The sequence below is a fragment of the Carettochelys insculpta genome, chromosome 2 (assembly GCF_033958435.1).
Source record: "Carettochelys insculpta isolate YL-2023 chromosome 2, ASM3395843v1, whole genome shotgun sequence".
Taxonomy (NCBI): Eukaryota; Metazoa; Chordata; order Testudines; family Carettochelyidae; genus Carettochelys; species Carettochelys insculpta.
Window position 1 is genome coordinate 108,708,818 of NC_134138.1, and position 27,417 is coordinate 108,736,234.

General features: G+C 46.2%; 1 protein-coding gene across 1 annotated transcript in view; it reads right to left on the reverse strand.

Annotated features, from left to right (window-relative positions):
* The window catches only part of FBXO15 (F-box protein 15), a 56,641-nt gene that overhangs the window by 12,797 nt on the left and 16,427 nt on the right, over positions 1-27,417 (reverse strand). Inside the window, exons 4-8 of the mRNA XM_074985861.1 lie at positions 23,667-23,909; positions 22,034-22,237; positions 10,581-10,710; positions 9,437-9,519; positions 7,947-8,092 (exon numbers count right to left, since the gene is read on the reverse strand). Coding sequence (XP_074841962.1) covers positions 7,947-8,092; positions 9,437-9,519; positions 10,581-10,710; positions 22,034-22,237; positions 23,667-23,909 — 806 coding nt within the window. The remainder of the gene's footprint in view (positions 1-7,946; positions 8,093-9,436; positions 9,520-10,580; positions 10,711-22,033; positions 22,238-23,666; positions 23,910-27,417) is intronic.

Below are 27,417 nucleotides of genomic sequence, written 5' to 3' on the forward strand. Positions count from 1 at the left end.
ACTAGCTGTGAAAAATTCAAGCCAGCAAGTCTCAAAGATGCAAAGGATTAGTTTAGTTACAGAGGTGACAAAAGATGGGGTGAAGTTGGAATTTTTAAATCTCAGGCCAACCCAGGAAAGTCAAAAAGGATGCAAATAAAGAGTCCCAAGTTAAATGTTTCAATCAATTCAATGAAAATATATGGCTTAACAACAGAAAAGGAGAAGAAAAGTAGTGCTTTATCATCACTCTTTTGCCCTCTCTGTCAGATGCAATGTACCACACTGAATCAATGTTGATGCCAGGGCATTTATATATACCAGCATGTGGAAAACCTTGATTTAAAACGACATGTTATCATGTGCCAGCAATGCCCTTCTGCCATGTATATTGGACAAACTGGGCAATCACTCTGCCAAAGACTAAATGGGCACAAATCAGACATTAGGAACTGGAATACATATAAATCTGTAAGTGAGCATTTCAATTTAACAGGTGTTTTAGTATCCAAGACTTGATGGTGTATATTCTAAAACAAAGAGACTCTAATACCAGATTACAAAGGGGGACATTTGAAGCGGAATTCATTCTCAAGTTTGATACTTATCACCTTGGACTCAACAAAGATATCAATTACCTTATGCATTACAAGGATAATTTCCCCACCCTTGATATTTGCAGTAACGCCAGGCAGACCACTTAACTTAATAGACACTAAGACTGTGTCTACATGGGCACGAATCTTCGAAATAGCCATGCTAATGACTATTTTGAAAATTACTAATGTGGCGCTGTATTCAATATTCAATGCCTCATTAGCATTAGGACGCTTCTGGCCGTGGCGCTTCAAAAGCGCCGCTTTCAAACACCCACAGCTCAGCGCGGCTACATGGGAGTCCTTTTCGAAAGGACCCCGCACATTTCAAAATCCCCTTATACCCCCACTGTGAACGCCTATGCCATTCAAAGCATTGACTCCTCAGCCGCATGTGAGTCCACAACCGATGAGCTTGTGCAAGCTCAAGACATCATCATCAGACACGACGGACTACCTATATATATGTTGGTGCTGTTATTTTCCTAATGAAACGTCCATTTTGGCTGATTAGTATAAACCATTAAAACATATTGCTTTGATTACTTACAATTAAATATAGCCTTTATATTAGACGTGGCATTATTTTTTCTAACCAAAAGGGAAAGAATTCCTGTGAGTTCTCCTCATCCCATGCCCAAGTGAGAAGAGTTTCTAAAGCCTGATTATATTTTGGTGTTTACCTTAGTAATCCATAGATATCTGACAAGGACAGACTTCACTTTGTGAGTTAAGCATAAGGTGACCATCTGTCCCGCATTTGACAGGATGGCCCCATATTTGGGATGCCGAAAAAGGCGTCCCTACTTATTTTTTAAAAGGGCCTAACTGTCCCATATTTGGGCCCTCTCCCCACTGACCTCTTCCTGGCCAGAGAACACTAGGTCACTTCCTGGAGCCTCGGGGAAGAGTAGGGAGCCTGGGCAGCTGCCACTTCCCTGACGAGTGCTGGGGGCCGCTGTTTCCCTGGGGGTCCCAGAGCAGGCCGGCGGCTGCTGCCTCCTTCCCAGATCCCCGGCAGTTGGTGGAGCCTGGAGGAGCTGCCCCTTCCCTCTGTATCTGTCTGTCCCGTATTTGGGACAGGGAGATATGGTCGCCCTAGTTAAGTGAAATGCTTTGTTGTATACCTGCCCTAACACTAGGTCTCAAGGAAGAGATATAAGGCCGATAAATTGCCATGAGCAAAAGGGAGAAGGGGACACTTGTTGGAGCTCCTCACCACACTGATGCAAGAAAAGGAAACACCAGTTCTAGCATTCCATAGAGGAGCTCCATCACAGCTATAGGGTTGGAATCACTCATGCTGGTACAAAATGTGGTGTAAATTATCCTGCCTGCCCAAGTCCTGCTGCACTAAACCAGGAGGGTAGGTGTTTATATGATTATCTGTCTCCCTGAAAGTTCTGTCTGGTGAAAGAAACGAGGGAACAGCGTTAAATTCTCCCTGCGTCTCCACAGGACATCACCTCTCACAAACACAGCAGGGAAGTGCTGAGTCAGGTCAGCCATTCTAGCCATATCATCTCTATAAGAGAGCTGAACACTTTTTGGGGCTCCAGTAACTACCTGCAAACCCTGTCCCTGCCCCCACCGCCTCCCACTTCTATCCCCACTGAATACACACAGAAAAGGGGAAAAAAATAACCAAATGTTTCCTGGTTTGCAACCTCCCCCATGGACTCCTCACTTTGCTCCTAAACTTAAGCCAACAGAAACCAGAGAAAGTCATGCCTGACTCTAACCCCAGAATTTTAACTGTTTAGCAACTAGGAAATTATATTTAGTATTCTCCCAAAAGCCAGAAGTACAAGAAAAAATCCCACGATGATTTGGGTGTGAGAGCAGAATTCACCCACAAAATAATGAAATGGCTAATTCCTGTGTGTACCACTACTCTTTTCTGGGTACTGAAAGAACTGCTTGACTTTGGCATGGGACCTATGCTGATAATAACAGAGATTCTGCACAAGTTCAAATGGTAGGGGCCTACTTTTGGTTTAAGAGCAAACTTATTTGACTGCTATAACAGGCGCTAGAACTAGGAGTGCTGGAAGTACTGCCCCTCCCCCACTCACCACCCCTCACTTCTCCCCTCTTCCCCCGCCAGCCCCTCCAACTTGCAATAACTTCCATTATATACGAGATTTACCATTTGGTTCAGAGACTCTCAGCACCCCCATTATACTAATTGTTCCAGAAGCCCTGAATTCTGTCCTCAATGTCATAGGGCAGTGCCAAATGCCTGTGGTGCACAGAACAGTGACAACTACAGAAGTCACAGATGGGAATATATTTGTTAGAGTATTTGTTTTCAGCTTTCTTGGGATATTGGGCATGGGAGAGAACTGCAAACAAAAACTGATTTATTGTACTGCTTGACTATTTGGAAAGCTACCAAAATGCACATTTGTATCAGCTCACATCTAATACTTTATGCCAACAAAACTCCCAGTGACAAGCATGAGGTATATATAAATAGGGCAATGAGAAACAGATGAGAGAATCTGTCGATTTACAAATGTTCGTAAATTACTTTGAGAGACTTCACTGAAAATAGTTATTAAAAGAAAGTGTTACTGCATTCAATTTTTAGCAACCTCTAGTTCTACTATAGAACAAAGCAAAACACCAGTTCCTTATGTACAATGGTTAATATTTTTAAACTTTGGTTCCTAAAGCTAGATGCAATAACACAAAATTAGCTGCTTACCTTTAGCCTCTATTTGAAATCTTTGGTCTATGTATTTTGGGAATCACTGCAATGTGTTACACCATGAAAATAATTCACTTTATGGTTAACAATGTTGCTGGTTTTAAAAATATCATATGTTAAGCCAGGCTGAAGGTAACTTATCTAAGGATTTCACTTGTTTCTATAGATCCGAACAGCTAATGGATATTTTAAGAAGTCAGATTCCAAACCTGTTCCAATACAACAGTTTAGATCACAATAAATAACTGCCTTTAGCACAGAATGAGCATTAAGTGTTTCCATGTGAAGCTAACTTTTGCAAATGGGACTTTAAAAAGACAAAACCCATTAATAAGCATTTTCCTCAAAGGAATTATATTCATTTTCCACAAGTCAGATTCTATAATGGAACAGATATTCTTATTCTCACGATCCATTCAGAATCAATCCATCACATTTTAATGGAAATAATAAAGCAACTGACAGAACCATACCACCAATAAAGAATAGTATCTATGACCCCCAAAATTATTACAGGATATTAATAAAAGGAATCCCCACATCCTGGGGAAGCTATTCTGTAAGTAATAAATTTCCTCTTACAACTATTTCTCTCATTTCCAAGCTGGAATTAATAAAAGCTCTCAACCTTTAAACAGTCTTAAAGTGTGCATGCACACATGAGAAAAATTAAGCTTTACATCATCCTCAAGGCTGTAAAGGCATCTCTGCACTAGAATACTCTGTAATACTTCACCCATCATCTGGAACCATGAAGTTTAGACACCAACTGAAGAAAAAAATTAAACCAAATATCTTAATATGGTAGTCTGTGTATGACTCAAACACTGCCCATAGATCCTGACCGCCCCTGCTAACCACCATCCCTCGAGATGAAAAAAGAGCCATATATAGTCTGTGTATCTTCTTACACATATAACTTTTATCCTTGCCTTCTGCAGCGTGGGGGGTTACGACTCTAGACACTACATTAAATTCAAAGGACTCATTAGCTCTCAGGCCTTTGTAGATCTCTGTCAATTTCTCTGACCTTTTCACTAATCCTAGAGACTCATGTGACACACTGAGAATTGATGCTTATTTAAAAAAAAAAAATGAGCTAATCATTCATGAATAAATCAATTCATTAATCATCCAGACCCCTCTTTTACATTTCTTCCTTCATTATGGCAACCCCAAGACACACACAAAGATTTACAGAATTGTTAGAATTTTAGATGTATGCAGCCAGGCTAGTAGCCCTGTTCTGATGCTTCTGTCGTTGACCACAAAAGGTTCATAACCAAATCCAGACATATTCCCAATACATCAAAACTCCATCTCCTCCCTCAGAATGGATTCCATCTGTCCAAATCAAAATAATTATGCATTCTCCTCCCACCCTCTTTCCAGGGCTACTTCCCCATCCCCTCTTGGGTGTGTACAAAATCACTGGGCCACCCCACTTATTGCTTCCATGTCCCTCCTCTGATTTGCAGAATTCATGATCAGTTCCTCATTCCCTTCTTGTGGGCGTACAGTGCCGCCCTCACCTTGCTGCCCACACAACCTTCACTCCTCAAAAGAATCAGTGGTACTTCTGCTGCTTCCTCCCATCTCTCCTTTGTCCTTTCCCCAAGAGAAAGAAATAGTGGCCACCCAAACTTGCCCACACTTTCCTAAACAATATTCCTATTTGCTCTCGGCAAAGAACGAATGGGTTTTTCAAGCCACAATCCATGGGCAGAGGTGCTGGTCAGACAAGTGTTGGGTTTTTTTTTTCACCTTCCAGACAAGGAAAGTGGAAGATGCAACAGCTGCAGCAGCTGACTGAAGGGCATTAGCACAACAGCTAGGCAAGACAGTTGAGGGGTTGAAAGGGAGTGATGCAAAGAGTACTGGTAAGGAGCAGACCAAGGAAGGGGTTGAGCAGACCAACAGAGCTGAACTGGCAAAGGCATGGATATGATTGAAGACAGACAGACAGACAATTAACTCTATACGAGAAAGGGGGTTGGATGCCAAGGGTGCTGCCCAGCATTGAGTTTGAAACACTGAATGTGATGCCCACTAGGGCAAGATCACTAGTCTAGTATGACTGGGGGACTGGGAGACTGCGCAGGGGCTTTTCAGCTACAGAAGGGTTACTCAAGGGGCACTGCTTTGGGTAGACACAAAAGTGACAGTATATTAGTCAACCAAGCCAGAGAAGTCTTTGTTGTAAAATCAACTGCTGCAAAACACAACTGCATGTGATTTTAGCTCAGAGATGCTCTATTTTATACTTTATTTCAATTTGGCAAGATTCACTATTGCTGCCAGTCAGTTTTCTTTGCAAATCAATCCCCAATTTACACACACGTGTTTCAAGTAGTAGGTGTAAAAATTATTTACACACAAACTCAGTTTATTTTTATATATATAATCTGAGAAGAGTCTAGAACACATGGCTCCACCCTGGTAAAATTCTTGGGTTAGAAAAACAAAGAAAAACTAAACACGTGTCAGACTGAATTAGCAAAGGGTAGTGCTGAAGAATCCTGGGCCAAGTAAGCGAAAAGCACATGGTGCAGGAGAGTATGTTAAAAGAAACACGTGAAACCCACAAGCAAACAGTATCCAGAGAAAGCAAAATATCCACGGACACAAAAATATAGATTATTTTACCATCTATTACACAGTCAACTGTCTGAGAGGAAACAGGGATCACAAAAATAAGCCATGTATGTTTTTGCTCTGAATTCAAATGGCATTGTTGGGAGTTACCAAAGACAGTCTGAAATAAGGTTACATACCTACTGAGAAATTCTGCTCTCATATCTGCATAACTTTTATATCTAAAGCCCACAGTGCACTCTACTGTCTTTAGTGAAACCAAAAGTGCATCCTCCACAGTGAACAGAAGCATCAACATTAGCAAACGATAGCAAGTACCTCATTCTTCAAAAAAAAAAAAAAAAAAAAAAAAACACTATTCAAAAAACAGATTTTTGCTCTAGAAAAATGTAACCACCATAAAAACAAAAGCATGTTTTTTATCTTGTAATTTGTTATTTGTGGGGAGGGGTAAGAATGAGACAGAAAAAGGAATTTCTGATTTTATTTGTTTGCTAAGCAAATTGTTATCTGTTGAGTTCAGTCACTTAATGCTGCCAGCATTTATTTGTATGTTACTATTTAATGGTGCTGGGTGGTTATTGTTGTACATTTAATTATTGTTAAGACACTGAGAGCTTGTGAATGGGAATGCTTTATTGTTAAGCCTACGGAAATACATAGTATTGTAATTATGTACAAACACTCAATTTCTCACTACTTTGTATTGATTGCCCGAACAATAACGTATCTCAGTCTGTATAAGTAATCCAAATAATGATACTTTGTCTGAATCACAGCATGCTTAAACAGTATTGTTTCTGAATAATAAAGCTTTGCTAAAAGCAAACTTAACCAACTGCAGAAGAGTAATAATTTTTTTAAAACTACCACTGAAATCAAATCTTCGTTATTAATTTTTTAGTACACTATCAAATTAACTCTCTTTTTGGAAATGCTTTCTTTGTTACCAAGGTGCTTTATCCCAATCCCAGCCCTGAAACCTAAAATAAATAAATAAATAAATAAACAAACAAAAAGGTTTTATTTTTAATTTAGAAACCTGCAACCTAAAAGCAAAATACTCACAGACATTACGATATCTAGCACAATCATTTTTGACTGTGGGGAGCACTCCAAGGCTTTAGCAAGTGGTCAAGGGCTGCACTTTTCTATGGAGGAGGTGTGGGGTCTGGGATGGAGGCTGGGTGCAGAAAGGACCGAGGGGTAGAGGACTAGGGTGCAGGATGGGGTGTGGAGTCTGCGACGGAATTAGGTGAAGAAGGGGGTTGGTTGTGACCTGGGTTAAGGGACTGGAGTACAGGAGGGAGCGCAGAGTCTGGGAGGGGGTTTAGATGCTGGAGGAGATTTTAACCAGGTGGATGGGTGTAGGAGGATCTAGGAGGGAGTTGTGACCAGGGGTAGGGGTGCCAGGTGCAGGCTCTGGCCCAGAGGTGCTTATCCTAGGTGGCTCCCAGCCAGCAGCCCAGTGGGGGCCTCAGGCAGGCTCCCTGCATGCTGTGCTCTGTACAGCACTCAAAGCAGCAGGCTGAGTAGTGTGCACCATGGGTGGCGTGAGGAGGGCAGGGGAGGGGGGCACAGCCCAGGCAGCTCCCATTAGCCGGTTTCCAGCCAATGGGACCTGTGAGGATTGTGCTGTGGGTGGGGGGCACTGCACAGTGATCCTTCCTCTCCCCATACAGTGCACATGGTGCAGGGGCACGCAGGCTGGCCCCAGCAGCTTGGAGCGGTGGGTGAGGACGCGGCAGGCACGAAGCCTGCCCCAGGGTCCCAATGGGTTGTGGGACATTGGCAGCCCAGGGGACCTTGGCTGGCTGGATGTGCCCCATAGGCTCTATTTTGCCTACCCTGATTTAGGCTGTTAATGTGACAGGAGCAGCCATCAAAAGAATTCCAGAACAGGAATGCAAGAAAGAAAATACGTGTTTGTTCCTAAAAAAAAAAAAAAAGTTCTATTTTCTCCCTTGAAAAGTGAGAAATTGGATACAGAGGGGGTAAAATGAAACAAGGACCACATTTTAAACACATTTTAAAAGGACCACCTAAGTTCCATTAACACTTACCTCTCCTGCAAAACAGATTGCGAAATGTACCACACATGTAAGTATGTCCTCCACTGTGCATATCAATATGTAGTTGGTAGTCATGCAGCCCATATTCCGGGTCAATATCATCCAGTATTGGTTGATGAGGAGGAAGAACATAGGGTCTTAAATGAAATCAAGAGAATTGGACAGGGAAAAAAGACAACTTAGTATGGACAGAAATGCTGAGCACTGTCAAGGGAAGGGGATATTTTTAAAAGATCTGGAAATGGGCAAATGCAATTAGCAGTCATATTCTACTTTCCTACTCAAACATCACTATAGTTTACCATACTAATTATAAGGTTTATTAATGTGCTGTAAAGACTAGTCAAGGGCAGCTACCTAAATTTACCACCAAATACACCTAAAATGGGTACATGTAAAACTCCAGTAGATGGATGTGTTGGCATTACATACGGGCAAATTAACTCTGGATCTAACACCCATCTGGCCACCTGTTTGTCTCTGACAGCAGGCAGGGAAATATTCTGCTAATGCCTGAACCTTACTAGAAAGAGCAGAGTACTAAATCATTGGTGAGATAACATTTTCGGACGCACCTACGTGACATAGGCATCTAAGTCCCATTGAAGGTCAATGAGATAAGCATAAGTGGCTTTAGAGCCTAACATAAAGTCACTTAAACATATCGGAAATGTTTGTCCATATAAGCAACTGTCCCAATGGACTCAAAGTTAATAAACAGTCTGTGCATGAAGAGAATCCCAGTGAAGGTTGTTGCAAAATGGGGAGAGAAAGCATACCTATGCCAGATAAAATATTCCTTCAGCATGTAATGAAAGAAAAAAAAAAGCTGCTCAAGAAGGCCATTTGACACTGTAATCATTGTAACCGTTATTTTGAATAGTTTAATGTGTGTGAGGAAAAGTTTACACATTAATAAATCGCATTAAAAGAAGTTGTGCTATATATACATCCATTTAAAGAAAATGGTCTACAGTACTGCAAATCTAATAACTTTTTCAATAAGATTTAAAATTGGATTCAGATTCTAAATTAAATCACCCTACCGCTTTCTGTGGATTTACAATGACATTCTTCTAGTTTTAAAATTGTCCCTCTTCCCTGTGGGCCTATCACCTACCAGGAGAAAGTTACTAAGTTAACAGACAGAGAGACAGACACACAGACAGACAGACAGAAAGATGTCTAGTCTCTTTCAGCTACACTGAAATTTTTCAGAAATAAGCGCAGTTAAATTTAGTGTCTTTCAATGTATTGCTTCACCACAGTACAAGTTAGCACGAAAAACCTAAGCCTCTTCCACACCATTTTATAAACCAAATATTGCAAATCTAATGCACAACAGAGTTCTTATTCTTGGTTAGAGAAAAACTACAACTCTTAATGAAGATTGTTTATCACCAATCCATTTTAATTTTGCAAACTGCCTTATTTAAAAGATCAGCCTGAGCATTCACAGGCAAAGAGAAACTAGTACTTACATAGTGGCGGAGCCCAAAGTGCTTCTCTCAATAATTTGATGATGATGAAGACTTGCCATAATAAAAGCAATTCCGTTTCCTTTCTGAAAAGTTAATTACAATGAATACATTTCCCACCTGGAAGTTCTGTGAAATAAAGCCCACAGATAAATGCTGCTTCTTTCCCCACACAGTATTTAGAACAATTTTAATAATAGTTATATGTGTGCCACTATTCCCACAGAATGCTACCAAACACTTTGGCCCAACAGAAAAATATGTGAAGCACACCTGGACGGCTACATAGGAGGGTTGTCTAAAGTATCTGTTACTAGGGAAATATCTTCTTTGCAATAACACACCTGAATCTTCTTTTTTCTACTTTATAATTAGAACTCTTAAAAAGGTAAGCAAAATGAGAAAAAAAAACCCACAAACCTTCTTTTTCTGAGCTGCTAAATACCCAAACAAACAATCAGGCAAATTTAGATACTTAATGAAAAGCTGGGGCCATGGTCATTGGGACAAGCCAAGAAAGATGCTACTCAATATCAGTCTAAAGTGGCAAACCCTCAGGATTCCACCCACAGAGGGACGAAATTAGCATGGCCTGTCACCTGAAGGGAGCACTCACAAAGGATTGCAAAGAGCTATAAGCACCACATGCCCTATAACAATGACAATACAATGAGAACAGGTGGTGATATAGCCTGGTGATCCAGTCTAAAGTGTGGGGGACAAGCACACACCAGCACTTTGGGAGAAGTGAAGAACAGGGCCTTTCACCTGGGAAGAACGGGGGAGTTGTCACATGTGCAACCTGCCCCTGAGCTGGGACATTATGTCAATTAAAAAAAATATTCCTAGCTCATCAAAACCTGGCAATGGAAAATTAACTTTCCAATGCACAGCTGAATATCACATCAAAATAATTTGTGTTTTCTGAGCATAAATGAAAGCGCAGAAATATTTAAATCCATTTAACCGGTGAGTATAGGGGGCCTTGACTGTAAATGTCCATTTGGCTATGGTAGTCATTCTCATGCATTTTCCTTACCTGCATATGTCTGAACTTCACAGTTTTTTTTTAAAAATGAAAGAGGGAATAAACTGCATTCCAGGTTACCATAAAGAATAACATACTGTAGCCAAAATATAATCTTACCTTCCAGAGTCCCACCAGGATCCCTGGGTTCAGATGGAAAAGTTGCACAAGCGTGTCAGACCCAATCATTGTGGTTGCTGAAGTCAGGTTATTAAGGCTGAACTTGGTAATTAAGGAACGCCACCGAGGTCTTTGAAGAGACATAGGAAAATAAAGAAAGAAAGGAGCGTGTCATTGTTAATAGAAAAGTTCAGCCACTTTTAATCTGAAACTGTGCAGCATGAAAAGCAGTAAAAAGTCTACTAGCAGTTACCAGCAGGACTGCAAAACCTAATGGGAAGAGAATCTTCAATAAGGGCGTCTACCAAAATCCATCAGAGGCTTGTATAACATATCCACTGTACAGTTCAACAAGAGGTATTGATACACTCGCTAAATCTCGTAATACCCAGAGGGTTCTTTTATTAATACGTGAGTTAGTATAAAGAAGATATTTCCATAGCAAATGGAACCATGAAATATTCAATCAGCATGAAGCAGGCACTTAGAAGTTTACTCAGAACAAGTCAAATCTGAACAGAAGGATCATTTAATGGTGAATATGGGTTTATTTTTCAGGTTTCTTTGTACACTAGCAATCTGGGATCATAAATTGATAAAGAATCACAATGTTCATCTATAGTTGATACCTCTGACAGCCCCCTTGTTAGTTAACAGGTGAGCTCTTGAAAAGAAACATAGCATCCCTGTACCCATACTTGCTTGTCTTTTGTTTTTAATTTTTTAAAGAAGGATGCAACCAATAGGAGATTGCAACTGAATACATGTCCCAACCACATCGGTATACTTGTAATGCCCATTTCACTCATCCCTAGAACTTCCAAAAATGTAACGTTTAAGATATCAGACTATACGTCTTTTGCTGAAGTTCAGACTCTGTAGGACGAGTAACTCTCCAAAGCCGCGTCTACACGTGCACGCTACTTCGAAGTAGCGGCACTAACTTCGAAATAGCGCCCGTCACGGCTACATGTGTTGGGCGCTATTTCGAAGTTAACATCGACGTTAGGCGGCGAGACGTCGAAGCCGCTAACCCCATGAGGGGATGGGAATAGCGCCCTACTTCGACGTTGAACGTCGAAGTAGGGAACGTGCAGTCGTTGCGCGTCCCGCAACATCGAAATTGCGGGGTTCTCCATGGCGGCCATCAGCTGAGGGGTTGAGAGACGCTCTCTCCAGCCCCTGAGCTCAATGGTGGCCACATGGAGCGGCCCCTTAAAGCTCCCCGCCCCCTCCCTTCCTGTGCAGGAAGCTGAGAGAGCGTGCAGGCAGCAGCAGTAACATGCGGCTAGCCTGCACGCTCCTCCGCAGCCACCCACACCCCCACCCAACGCAATGGCCGCCTGGCAGCCCCCCCAGAGCCTCCAGGGGACCCCCCCCAAGGGGAGCCAGGGCTCACCGCTCAGCAGCCAGGCGGGGAAGCGGCAAAGGGGCCCCTCCTGGATGGAGGCCGAGCTTCGGGACCTGCTGGGGCTCTGGAGCGAGGAGGAGGTGCTCCAGGTAATGGGGAGCAAGAGGCGGAACGCAAATGTGTTCGCTCAGCTGGCCGAGGGCCTGGCCGCCCGGGGTCACCCTGGTCACCCTGCCTGCATTCCGGATCATGTCCAGAGTAAAGTGAAGGAGCTGCGGCAGGGTTACGCCTGAGCCCGGGATGCGGCCGGGCGATCTGGGGCTGCCCCCATCACTTGCCCCTTTTACAGGGAGCTCAGGGACATCCTGGGCCCCCAGCACACCTCCTCCCCTCTGGCCACTCGATACCTCGGCCGAGGAGCTCCAGCAGGCCCCGGAGGCGGAGTCCGCCCCGGAGGCAAGCCCCGCACGCCGGGGGCCCCGCCAGAAGCCCACCCCCGGGGCACGGGAGGAGGAGGAGGGGGAGTCCTCCTTGAGTGACGGGGGGCTGCACATCATCATGGCCTCAAGGAGCTCCAGCCAGGCGTCCGCCCCCCAGGTGTCCCCCGACCGTGGGAGTGGACCGTCAGGTATGTACCCCCCCGGTGCACACCCCCGGGGTTGAGGGGCGGGGGTAATAGGATATGGCCAGGGCCCTCCACATGCCCAGATGACCATGGCCCCAAGGACAGCAGTGGCATGTCCCTCACAGGAGTGCATCAGCCCCTGGCCCCCCCAGTACGACAGTGCCATGCCCCATCCCCGGGGCTGGGGGGAGCGGAACCTCGAGGGTCCCCCGGGGGGAGGGGGTGGGACACCCAGCAGCAGCAGCAGCAGCAGCAGCAGCAGCAGCAGCAGCATGTGATGGAGTGGGGGGAGTGCAAATGCGAGACTCAGGCTAGATATGAAAAACAAGCTGAATAGCTCCCAGTGGCTAAGGATGATCCTGGGGCTACAACTGGCAGGTTACACCTCTGCCCTGAACAAAGAGGAGGGAGGAGCCGAGCTGGGTTTGAATCGGGGGTGGCAGTTAGAGGCTAGGGGAAGGGAGAGCTGGAAGGCAGCCAGCCTGAGGAGGGGGAAAGCTACACCCCAGGGGGCATCCCTCGGGGTCTTCTCCCCAGGACGGGTTGGAAGGACTGTCTCTGACTGCTGTACTGTCACTTCTGGGAGAAACTGGACATCTGTTGCCTAATAAACCTACTGTCGTACCTGCTGAGTTGAGAGTCACTCCTGCCAGCGGACGGGGTGCAGTGCAGGGGGACCCCTGAACCCCATCACAGCAGCATCTCCCAGGGACAGGGATGGGGAACCTGCAGCAGAGGGGTGGGGGGACAAGGGCCACGGCTCGGGGCCCACACTAACGGCTGTCTCCACTCTTCTTCCCCCCTCCTGTGTTCCGCAGCTGCACCATCGGAAGGACTGGAGAGCACCGGCGAGGCGCCAGTGGTCCCGGAAAGCCCTCCGGGGCCATCACTCCAGGCCAGCCCCTCGGCAGAGCAACGACCGGCCCCACGGCAGGGAACACGGCAGACACAGCACCACCAGCCACCAGCGACGGACCCCCAGCTGCTGGCACTGCACCGTCGGCAGCTGGAGGTCGCCGAGCAGTGGCTGTGGGTGGAGGAATGCCGCCTCCACCTCCAGGAGCGGGCGCTGGCCTGGCGCCAGGAGGCATGGGGGGCCTACATGCGGACCCTAAACCGCATCGCGGACTCCCTGGCCCCCCAGGCCACGCCAGCCGCCGCAGCACCCACCCTGCCTGCTCCACCCGCTGCGCCGTCTGCCGTCACACCACCACCCGCCACCGAGGGCCATTCTGCTGAGGGGGACCTGGGGCCAGCTGACACTCGCCGGCCATATCTCCCAGTCCGCCCGGCCCCCAGCCAGCCCCGGCCAGGGCTGCGGCCGAGGCGGGGATCCCAGCCGCCCACCGCCCACCCCCAGCGCTGGACTGTAGGGACATGGGGTCCAGGACGTGCCCCACCCCACTCCCCCTCGGTATATATTCCCCCCAGTTTATTGTTCTTTTCTTGTAAATAGTTTGTATTTGTGACCCATTACTTTGCTGATCCTTACCCCCCCATGTAAATAGTTCTCCCCTTCCTTGTCTTCCCCTTTCATGTTATCCCAATTTTTATAATGTATATATATTTAATCAGTTTGATTTCCCCTGCACATAGTTTGTCTTGTTCAGAATATTTATAATAATAATAATAATAGTATAAGAGTTGTAATAAAGAAAATGTTTAAGTTGACAAACAACTGTCTGTTTTTATTTTTACAAGAAAAGTCGGGGGGTGTGCTCTTGGGTGCTCTGTGGTGTGGGCATAGGGGCAGGGAGTGTTGTGGAGGATGGGGGGGGTTCAGTGGGGGGCCTGCCAGCGTTCACCCCGCGGCCTCATCGAACTGGGCCCGCAGGGCCTCCCGGACCCGGGTCCCTTCGGGCTCCACCTGGCGACTGGGGGCAGCGGGTGGCTGCACATCGGCCCTGCCGGCCTCCACAGCCCAGCCATGAAAGAAGGCCTCCCCCTTGCTCTCCACCAGGTTGTGGAGGGCGCTGCACGCACCCACAATCTGGGGGATGTTGGTGGGGCCCGCCTCAAGGCGGGTGAGGAGACATCTCCAGAGGCCTTTGAGGCGGCCAAATGTGCGCTCCACCACCTGGCGCGCATGGTTCAGGTGCTGGTTGAAGCGCTCCTGGCTGGCTGACAGATGGCCCGTGTACGGGTGCATGAGCCAGGGCCGGAGGGTGTATGCCGCATCTGCGATGATGCAGAGGGGCATGGTGGTATTCCCCACAGGGATCTCCCGCTGGGGGATGTAGGTCCCCGCCTCCAGCCGGCGGCACAGGCCTGAGTTCCGGAATACCCGGGCGTCATGGGTGCTGCCAGGCCAGCCCACATAAATGTCCAGGAAATGGCCCCAGCTGTGCACCAAGGCCTGGAGGACCACTGAGTGGTAGCCCTTCCTGTTTATGTAGCGTCCTCCACTGTGTTACGGGGCGCGGATGGGGATGTGGGTCCCATCCAGAGCCCCGAAGCAATTGGGGAAGCCCAGGGTGGCAAAGCCCGCGATGGCGGCATCCGGGTCCCCAAGCCTCACAAGCCTGTGGAGGAGCAGGGCGTTGATGGCGCGGACGACCTGCAGGGGAAGCACGTGGGAGAGCACCAATGAGGGGTGTGCAGGGTGTGTGTGGCCCTCCCCTGCCAGGGCCCCCCTCCCCTCCCCTCTCCTGCCAGGGCTGCCTCCCCCTTCCCCCGTGGGTCCTCTTACCTCCATGAGGACAGCCCCGACGGTGGCCTTGCCGACGCCAAACTGCTGGCCCATGGATCGGTAGCTGTCTGGAGTGGCCAGCTTCCAGACAGCGATGCCGAACCGTTTCTCCACGCTTAGGGCACGCCGCATGGCGGTGTCCTGGTGCCTGAGTGCGGGGGTGAGCCACTGGCATAGCTCCAGAAATGTCTGCCGGCTCATCCGAAAGTTCTGGAGCCAGCGGTCGTCATCCCACTCTCCAAGCACCAGCCGCTCCCACCAGTCAGTGCTGGTGGGGTAGCTCCACAGCAGGCGGCGTGCGCGGCGGAGGGAGGGGGCGGGGTGCTGCAGGATTGGGGGTTGAGTCCTCCTCCCCTGCGGGCAGCTCCTCCTCTGTGGCAAGGAGGTGCTCAGCTGCCTCCTGCATGGCATCGAGCAGGGCAAGCACTGCTCCTACGGGGCGGCTGTGTGGACCTCTGGCTGCTGCTGCTGCTGCTGCTGCTGCTGCTGCTGCTGCTGCTGCTGCTGCTGCTGGGGGTCCATGACTGCGTCGCTCGAGGTGTGCACGCCTATGGCTCTGCAGACTGCGTGCTGTGCAGGCTGTGTGTGTCTGGGAGGGGTCCTTTAAGGGAGCGGCTAGCTGCTGCCCCGGAAGCACTAGTCCACCCTGTGACCCTGTCTGCAGCTGTGCCTGGCATCCCTATTTCGATGTGTGCTATTTTGGCGTGTAGATGTTCCCTCGCAGCGCCTATTTCGATGTGGTGCTGCGCAACGTCAATGTTGAACCCTGGAGGACGTGTAGACGTTATTCATCGAAATAGCCTACTTCAATGTAGCGTTCACGTGTAGACATAGCTCAAGTGTGACCAAGAACAAGAATGTGGATGAAAATGAAAAGGCAGCAATTCAACCAGATAAGGAAAAAGGGAAGCTTGTTGTAAGAGAGATGTTTAGGAGGAATAAGCAATAGCAACAGAGAGTCTGTATTATTCACTGGGGAGAACTAACTTCTGCTAACATAGTTCACAGCTTCAGGATCCTCTTGGATCTAAAACTGTTATTTGATTTCCTGACAGCAGCAGCATTACTGTACTTCCCCTAGGAAGACAGCAGTAAATTAGGAAAGATGAGCCTTACAATTATTACTCACACCTTTGCAACTTCCAGCTTGCCTACTGATATGGTCCACAGAGGGCTGCCTACGACATCCACTCTGAAGCTCCAGGAAGCTAGGGAATTTAAAAAAAAAAAAAAAAAAAAAGACTTCCCATCTCAGGCTGCTGTGAACATAAAAAAGACCTCCCAGTAATCTCTGGACTGGTTCCTAGTTTGCTTCTGGGAACAGTTCAAGGAGTTTTGATCATCATCCAAGTCCTAAAAAGGTCTTGGACCTGGTTATGTGGAAGATTCTCTTTTCCGTTATAACAGAATAACAGCTAAGCGAAGATAGGGAGGCACCTACTGTCAGAATAAAATTGGCCAACCAATTCCAAGACCTGAGAGCTTGCACCTCTGGAATCTGTTATCCTTGCAGCATACAGACACCAACAAATACAGATATCCAGTGCAAAAACTCCATAGTGCGTGGTTTAAAAATTAGGCAACCATATCTCCCTTTCCCAAATATGAGACAGGGAGATATGGGGGGAGGGGCAGTTCCTCCTGGCTCCACCAAGCCCCGGGGAACTGGGAAGGAGGTGGTAGCTGCCAGCCTGCCCAGGAGCCCAGGGAAGCGGCAGCCGCCAGCACTCTCTGGGAGCCCCGGGGAAGCAGCAGCCATAGGCGCTCCTGGCCCCAGGGAAGCAGCAGGGAGCACCAGGGAAGCAGCACCCACCGGGAGTCGCAGGGAAGTAGCAGGGATGCAGCAGCAGCCCATGCTCCCCTACTTTCCCAAAGTTCAGGGAAGTGACTCATGCCAGCAGCTACTGGTGGAAAAGGTCAGCGAGGAGCCTCAAATACAGGACAATTAGTCCCTTTTAAAAATTAAATTGGGATGCCTTTCTGAGGTCCCAGATATGGGACCGTCCCACCCAATACAGGATGGATGGTTGCCTTAATTAAAAATCAAAACAAAATAAAAACACAAAAATCAAACACATACAGCAACGTAACGAAGAGCTTTCTACATCATCATATAATTTTGGCAGGTTTCCAGGATGGGTTGCAGATCACTGATGATATGTTGGAGAGGCCTTAGGTGGGGGCTGTATGTGATGGTCACTGGTGTTCTCTTGTTTTCCTTGCGAGGCCTGTCTTGTAGCAGGTGACTTCTAGGTACTATCCTGGACAATGATGCTTCACTCTCACAGCCCTTGGGAAGCAGGTCTCACCTTGCCTACAGACAGCCTGCCAACCTTAAACAAATCCTCACCAGCAACTATAGATCACAACACAGTAACTCTATACCTGGAACCAATCCCTGCAACAAACCTCGCTGCCAACTCTGCTCACATATCTACACCAGTGATATCATCACAGGACCTAGCATCAACTATACCATCAGGGGCTCCTTTACCTGCACGTCTACTAATATAATATATGCCATCATGTGCCAGCAATGCCCCAATGCAATTTACATTGGCCAAACTGGACAGTCTCTACATAAAAGAATAAATGGACATAAATCAGACTTCAGCAACGGTAATGTACAGAAACCTGTGGGAGAGCACTTCAATCTACCAGGACACTGAGTAACAGATTTAAAAGTAGCAGTCCTAAAACAAAGAAATTTCAAAAATGAAATGGAGAGAGAAAACTCTGAGCTGCAATTTATTTGCAAATTTGACTCCATCAACCAAGGATTAAACAGAGACTGGGAGTGGCTGGCCCCTTACAAAAGCAGCTTCTCTGCCCTGGGTGTTAACGTCTCCCCATCAGACTCTGACAATGGCTCATATCCCCCTGTCTGATCTGCCTTATTTTTTTCCTCTTCTAATACATACTGCTGACAATGGGCCATTTCCACCTTGCTGAATAGACCTTGTCAGCTTGGGCCCTCCCTTCTACTGGGACCCGACTCTTTAAATACCCCCCTGGAACCTACCCCTCACCTCATGCATCTGATGAAGTGGGTCTTTGCCCACGACAGCTTATGCTCCAAAATATCTGTTAGTCTATAAGGTGCCACAAGACTTGTTGTTCATGCCTGAAGAGGCGTTCTGTGGCTACTCTGGGATGGCTCAGATGCTTGCTTGCTACGTTTCTTACACTCACACACAAAGACAAGGGGAACCTTCTCAGAGGAACATATTTTCCAGTGTCAGCACCAAAAGGCATATCTGTGACTTAACAAGTACAGTAATCCCTCAAAATGCATTAAGGTGAGTTAAGCGCAACTCAAAATCCTGCTCCTCCTGGCCCCAGTTCAACACTCCCACCATCCTGGTTCAACACCCCCGGCCGCCCTGCACAGCTCCAGCTCTCCCCCGCCCCCACATGCCCAGCTCTGGCTCAACCCTCCTGCGCGTGGCTCCGGCTCAACTCCACCTCTGCCCCCCCGCAGCCCTAGCCCATCCCAGGCTTAACCTCCCTGCCCCTCTCCCATGGCCCCAACCCACCGCCAGGCTTAACCCTCCCCAACTGCACTCCCCCAACCCCAGGACTTACCTTTCAAAAGGAGCTCCAGGTCCTCCTGCTGCTTCCCCGGCTGCAGAACATGTCTTCCGCCAGGGAGAAAAGCCTCCCCCCAACCCCAACTTACGTGAAATTCAAATTACGTGAGGGAGCATGGGAACACAACCATCACACAACCCAACAGTCTACTGTACAATTCAAAACTAACCTCTCATCCTACTGTGACACAGACCGAAGCTTCCCCTGACAAAGAGAGGGACGCCTATGGACTTTTAAAACATTGTCCCTAAACTACTAGCTAAGAATAACAAGGAGCCCAGTGGCACTTTAAAGACTACAGGTTGCACCTCCTAAAGTTGGCACTCTCTGATCTACCTTCGTATAGCACGACCAGGGATCTTCTTGGACCAGGGAGCTGAGCAGGAGGGCAACCAGCTGGCAGCTCTGCGGGGCATGAGTGAGGCTGGGTCCAGAGCGCCAGTGTCCCCTGCAGCTTTGTGTGAGGAGACGGGCTAGAGTGCCAGTGTCCCCCACAAGCAGCATGGGGCTGGAGCACCAGGGCAGGGGCCAGGGCTCCACTTGTGGCAGCAAGCCACCATCAGAGAGCCAAGGAGCCACAGCCGGAAGTCCAGCCAGAGCTGGCCAAGGACTGGGAGCTTTAACCTCTCCTTGTCTGGTAAAAATCCCTCATTTGGGACCACTAAGGTTGCACGGGTGCTGGACCAGGGCAGTGCAGCCCGTAGCAAATTTATAAACACCACCAGACTCCTTGTTGCTTTTGCCAAAACAGACTGACCTGGCGACCCCCTGAAACCTGATGTCATCCTAGTTAAGAACGTATTCCACAACCGTCCTATAAGAAAGGATGAGCCACTTGCACAGACCTGTTAATTAAATGTGGAAACGTCTAATGTCTCCTCTTTCAAGAAAACGGAAAGGCTAATGTTCTGACAGTGTTACATTAGGCCTATACACGAAAACTTATTTTAAGAGAAAAGTCCAGTGGTTGCATGGTCTCAACAAACGTTACACATGCAGTTCCACAGTCCTAGGGAACTTGATTACACTGATTGTCCTGTGAAAAGACACAAATTTCAAAACCACATATACTACTGTTAAAGATTGGAAGTCTAATTCTTTGTGATTTGTTAACTGGAATATTTTGTTAATGTAGTTCCAGCCAACAATTGGCAAGGAACCCAGAGAAACTAAAATAAGTCAACTTTTCCAATAAGAACAAAACCATGTACTTTTCATATACATAAGGTCTTCTTTTAATCATACTCAAGCACCTCTTCATGACTATGGCTAATAAAATACAACTTACTAGGTCTACAAACATACTACCTTCCTTAATAAACCAGACTGTGTAGGACAGGCTCATAAAAAGCCTTCTTTCCAGACATGAGAATTTACTTTGTAAGCTGCTTCAGTTTAAAAAGCACAAAGAGTTAGATCACTAATTTTAAAAAGTACATGTGGTCATGGAGATAAAGTTAAAAGGCTTGGTACCAACAACATCAACAATTTAAAGACATATATATAAATTTTTCTCTTCTCCACGTACATTTGTCTTATCGCTCTTTTTGAAAGGTGATACTAGACCAACATATTAACGTTGTGGGTCTTATGCAATACCACACCATTTTGTGCAGTCTCACGTCACAGATAAACATTTAAATTACTGACTAAAGCTCTGAAACCCTTCCACTTAAACCAAGAAGTACTCACAAGGATTTTTTTAAGAATTTATTTAAAACCTCCTTTTTATTCATACTGGCTGCGGCTACACAACAGTCCCCTTTTGGGGAAGGGATGCAAATGAGGGAGATTTGTAAATCAGTGCTTCATTTGCATTTTCGTTCTCATGCCTCATTTGCATAATTTCACACAATCTTGTTTCAAGAAAAGACTTTTCTGAAAGTAAAAACAGATGGGTAGACAGGGTTCCTTCAGAAAAAAGCAACAAGAAGTCCTGTGGCACCTTACAGACTAACAGATATTTTGGAGCATAAGCTTTCATAGGCAAAGGCCCACTTATGCTCCAAAATATGTTAGTCTGTAAGGTGCCACAGGACTTCTTGTTGTTTTTGAAGATACAGACTAACTTGGCTACCTCGATACTTCAGAAAAAAAGTCCGTTTTCGAAAGAGCCCTTCTTTCTGAAAGAAAACAGGAAGAAGTGTTCTTTTGAAAATGGGATTTTTTTTCCAAACTCTGTTTTTGCTTTCAGAAAAGTCTCTTCCTAAAACAAGATTGGTGTGAGATTATGCAAAACGAGGTGCAAAATTTGTAAATTAGTGCTTCATTTGCATTTTTGATCTGCCTCATTTGCATTCCTCCTCCACAAGGGGAATGGAGTATAGCCGTAGCCATTGGGTTTTCTAAACACACATTTGTTTTAAACAAAAAAAATCAGATTAAAATACTTCAATAATTTATTTTATGTATTTAATAAATATATTTATTACTTGTGAAACAAATGTGTCTTAGAGTAATATATATAATTAAAGAGAGACAAAGAATTGTTCTCACTGGAGTTTTAAATTACAAATTTTCTATGGGTCTGAATTTACCACTCTTTATTATTTGTATCCATGCTTAAACTGTCAGCTTGTCCAAGGCAGGATGTTCCCTTTTTTTCTGTACTGAACATGGTCATTCACTGCATCATACCTACTAAATTCATTTAAAAAAATCTGAAAATAAATAAATATCTGGTTTTGTTAGATTTTCTATTCTGCCTGAACTTCCTTATACAGGTTGAACCTCTCTAATCCAGAATGTTCTCATCCAGCAACATCCATAATCCAGCATGATCTTAGTTAGCAGGATGACCCCTTATCATAGGCTTTGCCAAGTTTCCCATAGTCCCATAAAGTTTGTTAACAGCCACCAGTCCTGACTCTTGGGGTTCTGTGCTGTTATATAATTTTAATTTACCCCAAATATCTTCTAAGAGCCCAGGAAATGGAGGAAGTGTTGGTAATGTGCTAGACAATATTGACCTTCCATAGTCCAGCAAATTCTGTCATCCAGCACTGGTGCGGTCCCAAGGGTGCCAGATGAGAGAGGTTCAACCTATGCTAGTAAAACAAACAAGAAACAGACTTCCTAGGACATGCTGTAGTTGGACTAAAAATAATTCAATGGTTGGGTCAGTCTTAAGTCAGGCAACTTCCCCACAGACAATTCCAACAATATTTAACTGTATGAAAAAAATACTTTAAACTTACATATTCTTCACTTTACACCGGTCAAGAAACAATGGCGTCACTCCGCATAATTCCAGGGTAGATAAAGTGTCTAAGCATGGCCAGCTTGTACCATACCAAAAGACAGTAATGGAGGTGTCATTAAACGAGATGTCTGCCTGCTCCATTATGTGTTCCTTTCCACTTCTGTCCTTCAGTACAATCACCCAACTCAGATTATATTCTCTGTCATTGAGGAAGTAAAAAAAAAAAAAAAAGAGTTTTTAAAACCTGTCAGAAGTGACAAGCACAATGCATGGAACTTTAAAAATTCAGTCAGCAATGCCCCTGGGGATTCCTTGAAGAAGGTCATGTTTCCTTCTTATTCCTTTTAATGGAAATAACCAATGCAATTTATCTTAAAGTGGCTTCTTTCTTGCTAGCAAGACTTAGGTCTTGTCTCACTTTTGTTTTCATTGGCTATGTCTACACTAGCCAAAAACTTCGAAATGGGCATGCAAATGGCCATTTCGAAGTTTACTAATGAAGCGCTGAAATACATATTCAGCGCCTCATTAGCACGCAGGCGGTTGCGGCGCTTCGAAATTGACGCGCCTCGCTGCCGCGCGGCTCGTCCCAACAGGGCTCCTTTTCGAAAGGACCCCACCTACTTCGAAGTCCAGGGGACTCCGAAGTCCAGGTGGGGTCCTTTCGAAAAGGAGCCCTGTTGGGACGAGCCGCGCGGCAGCGAGGCGCGTCAATTTCGAAGCGCCGCAACCGCCTGCGTGCTAATGAGGCGCTGAATATGTATTTCAGCGCTTCATTAGTAAACTTCGAAATGGCCATTTGCATGCCCATTTCGAAGTTTTTGGCTAGTGTAGACATGGCCATTAAGTTTTACCTTGTGACTAAATCACATCATGGTAGCAGCTCCCTATGATAATCAGAATTTATATCTATATAGAACAGAGTTGGGCAAAATACGGTCCCTGGGCCCGATCTGACCTGCCAAACATTTTCCTAAAAATGTTCCATGGCCCAGTGGGGTGCTCAGACACTCTGCCTGCCTGCCAGCCATGACCCCAGCCATAACACTCCTAGAAATGCCACAGCTGGAGCGAGCTGGAGCCTGCTGGCAAATGTGTCTCTGCATGCCCACTGGAAATCGATCAGAGAACTGCAAAGGCGGTACTTGCAGACCCAAGCAGCACACAGAGACCCATTGAACCTCCCCCACCCCCCCCCAATGGGCACACAGAGACAGGATTGTCAGCAACAGCCAGCAGCTTTCAGCACCACGGAGCCACTCTGGCATGCACGCATGCCCAGCAGTCCAACCAGCTGGAAACTGCCTATATTCATATGCATCTGGTACCCCCTCCCACACATCAACCCCTACCCCAGGTCAGGACCTCTCCTGCACCCAAACTCCTTCCCAGACCCTGCACCCCCTTCTGTATTCCAATCCCTCCCCAAAGCTTCCTCCTGCTCCCAAACTCTATCCCACACCACACATACCCTCCATTAATAGAAAAGTGAGGGCCGTGATCACTTGCCAAAATTCTTGGAATGGTCCCCCTGCAAAAATTACTGCCCGTCCTGATATTGAAACACTGTGCCAGTGTTCTGAATATTGGTTAGGAGCAATTACACTTCATAACAAAGCATTACTTACTTGATAGCTTCTTTGGTTTTAAGTGGAAGACCAGTATAAGGGTTTACAGGTTTCAGTAACTGAGTTATTCTAGTTTTGCCAGTGGCTATATGTTTCATGATATATTCATTCTTCCAGTACCCCGATTCTCTGTCGTGCACTGTTGCTTGACTTAGTAAGACAGCTGTTCTTTCAGCAGGCTTAGTTTTCCAATTTGTTCTTTTAGGTGGAAAAACACTGGAGTATATTTTGAACCAGATCATGCTGGGAAAAAAAATTCAAGACACAAAAATGTGAATCCCATAAAAAGGTATTACCAGTGAGGGCACAGGCCAGTAAAGAACAAAACCATCAGCAGCAGAATTAAAACATATTGGCTATGTCTACACTAGCCCCAAACTTCGAAATGGCCACTTCGAAGTTTACTAATGAAGCGCTGAAATGCATATTCAGCTCCTCATTAGCATGCGGGCGGCCGCGGCACTTCGAAATTGACGCGCCTCGCCGCCGCGCGGCTCGTCCCGACGGGGCTCCTTTTCAAAAGGACCCGCCTACTTCGAAGTCGCCTTATTCCTATGAGCCGATGGGAATAAGGGGACTTCGAAGTAGGCGGGGTCCTTTCGAAAAGGAGCCCCGTCAGGACGAGCCACACGGCGGTGAGGCGCGTCAATTTCGAAGTGCCGCGGCCGCCCGCATGCTAATGAAGAGCTGAATATGCATTTCAGCGCTTCATTAGTAAACTTCGAAATGGCCATTTGCATGGCCATTTCGAAGTTTGGGGCTAGTGTAGACACGGCCATCATTGCATGGGGATCTCAGGCAGTGTTAAGAATTTTATAAGGAAAAAACATATTACCCAAGTTTAAGAAAAAGTAGGGTTTATTTGATTCAGCTAAATGAAGGGAATACCAATCGTTTCTAGAAAAACCAAACATCTAGGTTTTGCCTCCGTATATCTCCCTCTGTCTGTATTATAATTTCTTCTTTCTTTTAATTTGCTGCTAACCCCTGATCCTATAAAAGAGTAGACATGCTAGAATTTAGATTGCTGGGGGAAAGATGTGGCATACAATAAGAACCAATATGAATTTATGCAATTCATGATATTTTAGCTGAATATGATAAGGTTTTCCTGACACCGTAATACGTGGGATACATCTTATTCGCTACTCAATACCCACTCGCTCAACTCTCACTGGTATCGGGGGAATATCTGAGCAAAGGCGTAGTAAGGACATCATAATCATACTAACAGGAAGATACATTTGTGCTTTAGCCAGCTCAATGACAGGGCAGTCACCTGGCACAAATGAAAGGGCTGCTTTAAAATGTGCTTGCAATCAATGTCCCTCCCGGGACTAAACCAGCAGCTAAGGCATGCCAGGGATGTGCTATACATGCCCTTTCTGTCCCTACCCACATCTCCTGTAAAATGGCAAAAAACAGGTGACATCCAAGCTGCTACAAGGGCTCATCACCACCCAAGAGTTGCCACATTCTCACGTGACGAGTGTTTTATAAATGTTACCCAGTTAATCCGCAGTTCTTTCTCCAGGAGTAGACAATTATCACTATTAGGTATAGGGGAAATGGGACAGCAAGGTTAAAGGGTTTGTCCAACGCCTAAAAACATCAGTTTCAAGACCAGATTAAGAACTCGGGATTTCCCAGTCCCAAATCTTGAGCTGCAGCCCTAGACATCTCTCCCTCTCTCCCCTTGGCATTTTTGTAGGCATTTAAAAAGCCTCCTTCCTTCTTTGTGTTCTAATCCTTTTCCTCCAGGGCTGTACTTTCCTCACTGAAAGGCATTTAAATCATACAGATTAGAGATGGAAGAGGAAGAGGGGGACAGTATGCACTAAATACATTACCATTTATCTACTGAATATAATTTTACAAATCACATACAGGATATGCTACCAAAATAGCAATAATACAATCCATAATAATTACAACAAAGGCAAATTATGGTGTTTTATTCCTCATGAAAGTGCCTCATTAGCATAATGGTGGCTAAGGCACATCAGAAGTGCCGCTTTCGATCGTGTGCAGCTTGTCTACATGGGGTCCTTTTCGAAAGGACCCCGCACATTTAAAAATCCCCTTATTCTTATAATCAAACTGGAATAAGGGGATTTTGAAGTGTGACGGGTCCTTTCGAAAAGGACCCTGTGTAGATGAGCCGTGCATAATCAAAAGCAGAACTTTCGAAGTGCTGCAGCCATCATTATGCTAATGAGGTACTGCATATTCATTGCAGCAGCTCATTAGCATATCCCAAAGTGTCTCATAATATCCCCCTTTCGAAAGGGGGGTGCTAGTGTAGACACAGCCTTAGGGTATGTCTACACAGTAGCCTTATTCCAAAATATGCTATGACAAAATAGTTTATGCTGAAACAACGCTGTTACACACAAAATATGCATTTTGAAATAGCACTTATGTATTCTGAAATATATCATCTAAACACAATAGAGCCTACTTCAAAATACAGCAGTTGAATTCATGAAGGTTTATTTTGAAATAAGCTCTGTTACCTGTCTAAACAGCCCCTGTTTCAAAATAACTGTTCCAAACAGGCATTATTCCTCATGAAATAGGCACTAATAGGCACTGTTCCTCAAGAATGAGGGTTACCAGTTTCAACAAACTGCATGAGCGTTCACACTGCAACCTCACTTTTATCTTAAAAAACAGCGATTTGTGTCCCCAGAAGACTTCCAGCCACACAAGGGACTTGTTTTCTTTTCCTTTCCCTGTTCTGCCAACAAACATGCAGTGTGGACACTTCAATGCCTTTTGTTGCCGATTCTGGCCTCCAGAAAGTGGACCGCAGTTCGTAATAAGCTCCTCTGATGACGACTTTGAACTCTGCTGCCCTTCAGTCACCGCCACACCTCACCCTGTGGCAAGCCCTGCAAAATTTAAATCCTGTTTCCTCCTCTCTGAGCACCTGGACCTCTCCAACTCCCACCACAGGACAGCTCAGTGAGCAGTGGTCTCATGATGTCTTCCCACGTGCCCATGCTTGGTCATCGCACCCTATGCTCCTCCTCCCCCCACCCCACCCCGCTTGGATGGCAGCAGAGTGGTTGCATTTGATAAGTGAATGAGGAGAGGAGTCTTTTCAGTCCCAGCTGAAAATGACCCATAGGAATGGGGATGAGTATGGGCACATTTCTTAATCCTTGTGTGAAAAGGCATACGAGCAGGATATGCTGAAATGCAGATTGAAGATTAAAGGACTGAGAAAAGCTTATCATAAGGTTTGTTAGGCAAACCAATACTCTGGTGCTTCACTGAAGACCTGCCATTTCTGTAAGGAGCTGGATACAATCCTTGGACGAGATACCACCTCTACCACCCAGAGCCCCATGGATACTTCAGAGAACATGGATGCAGTTCACAGAGGACCTAAGCCAGCAGATGAAATTGAAGGTGAGGAGGTCAAGATAGATGAGGACCAGGGTCTCTCCCCAGGGTCAACAACGATGTCTGGCAGCCAGGATCTGTTCTCCACCACTGATGGACACAGCCAGTCTGATCAACTGCTTTCTGGGAAGAGGGAGCAGGCGACGAGATGCAGGGTAAGCGGCCATGGCTTGTGGAGTACAGGAAAAGCGGGAAGTTGGCTGTGTTACTGTGAACTGCACATATCCCTGTGTAGGTAAACGATATGGCTGAGCAGCATGTCAACGCTCGCTGTGAACTCAATGGAATCTTGCAGGGAGGGGCTATCCAAACTTTCGGAGAGGTACTTGGAAATTTTCTC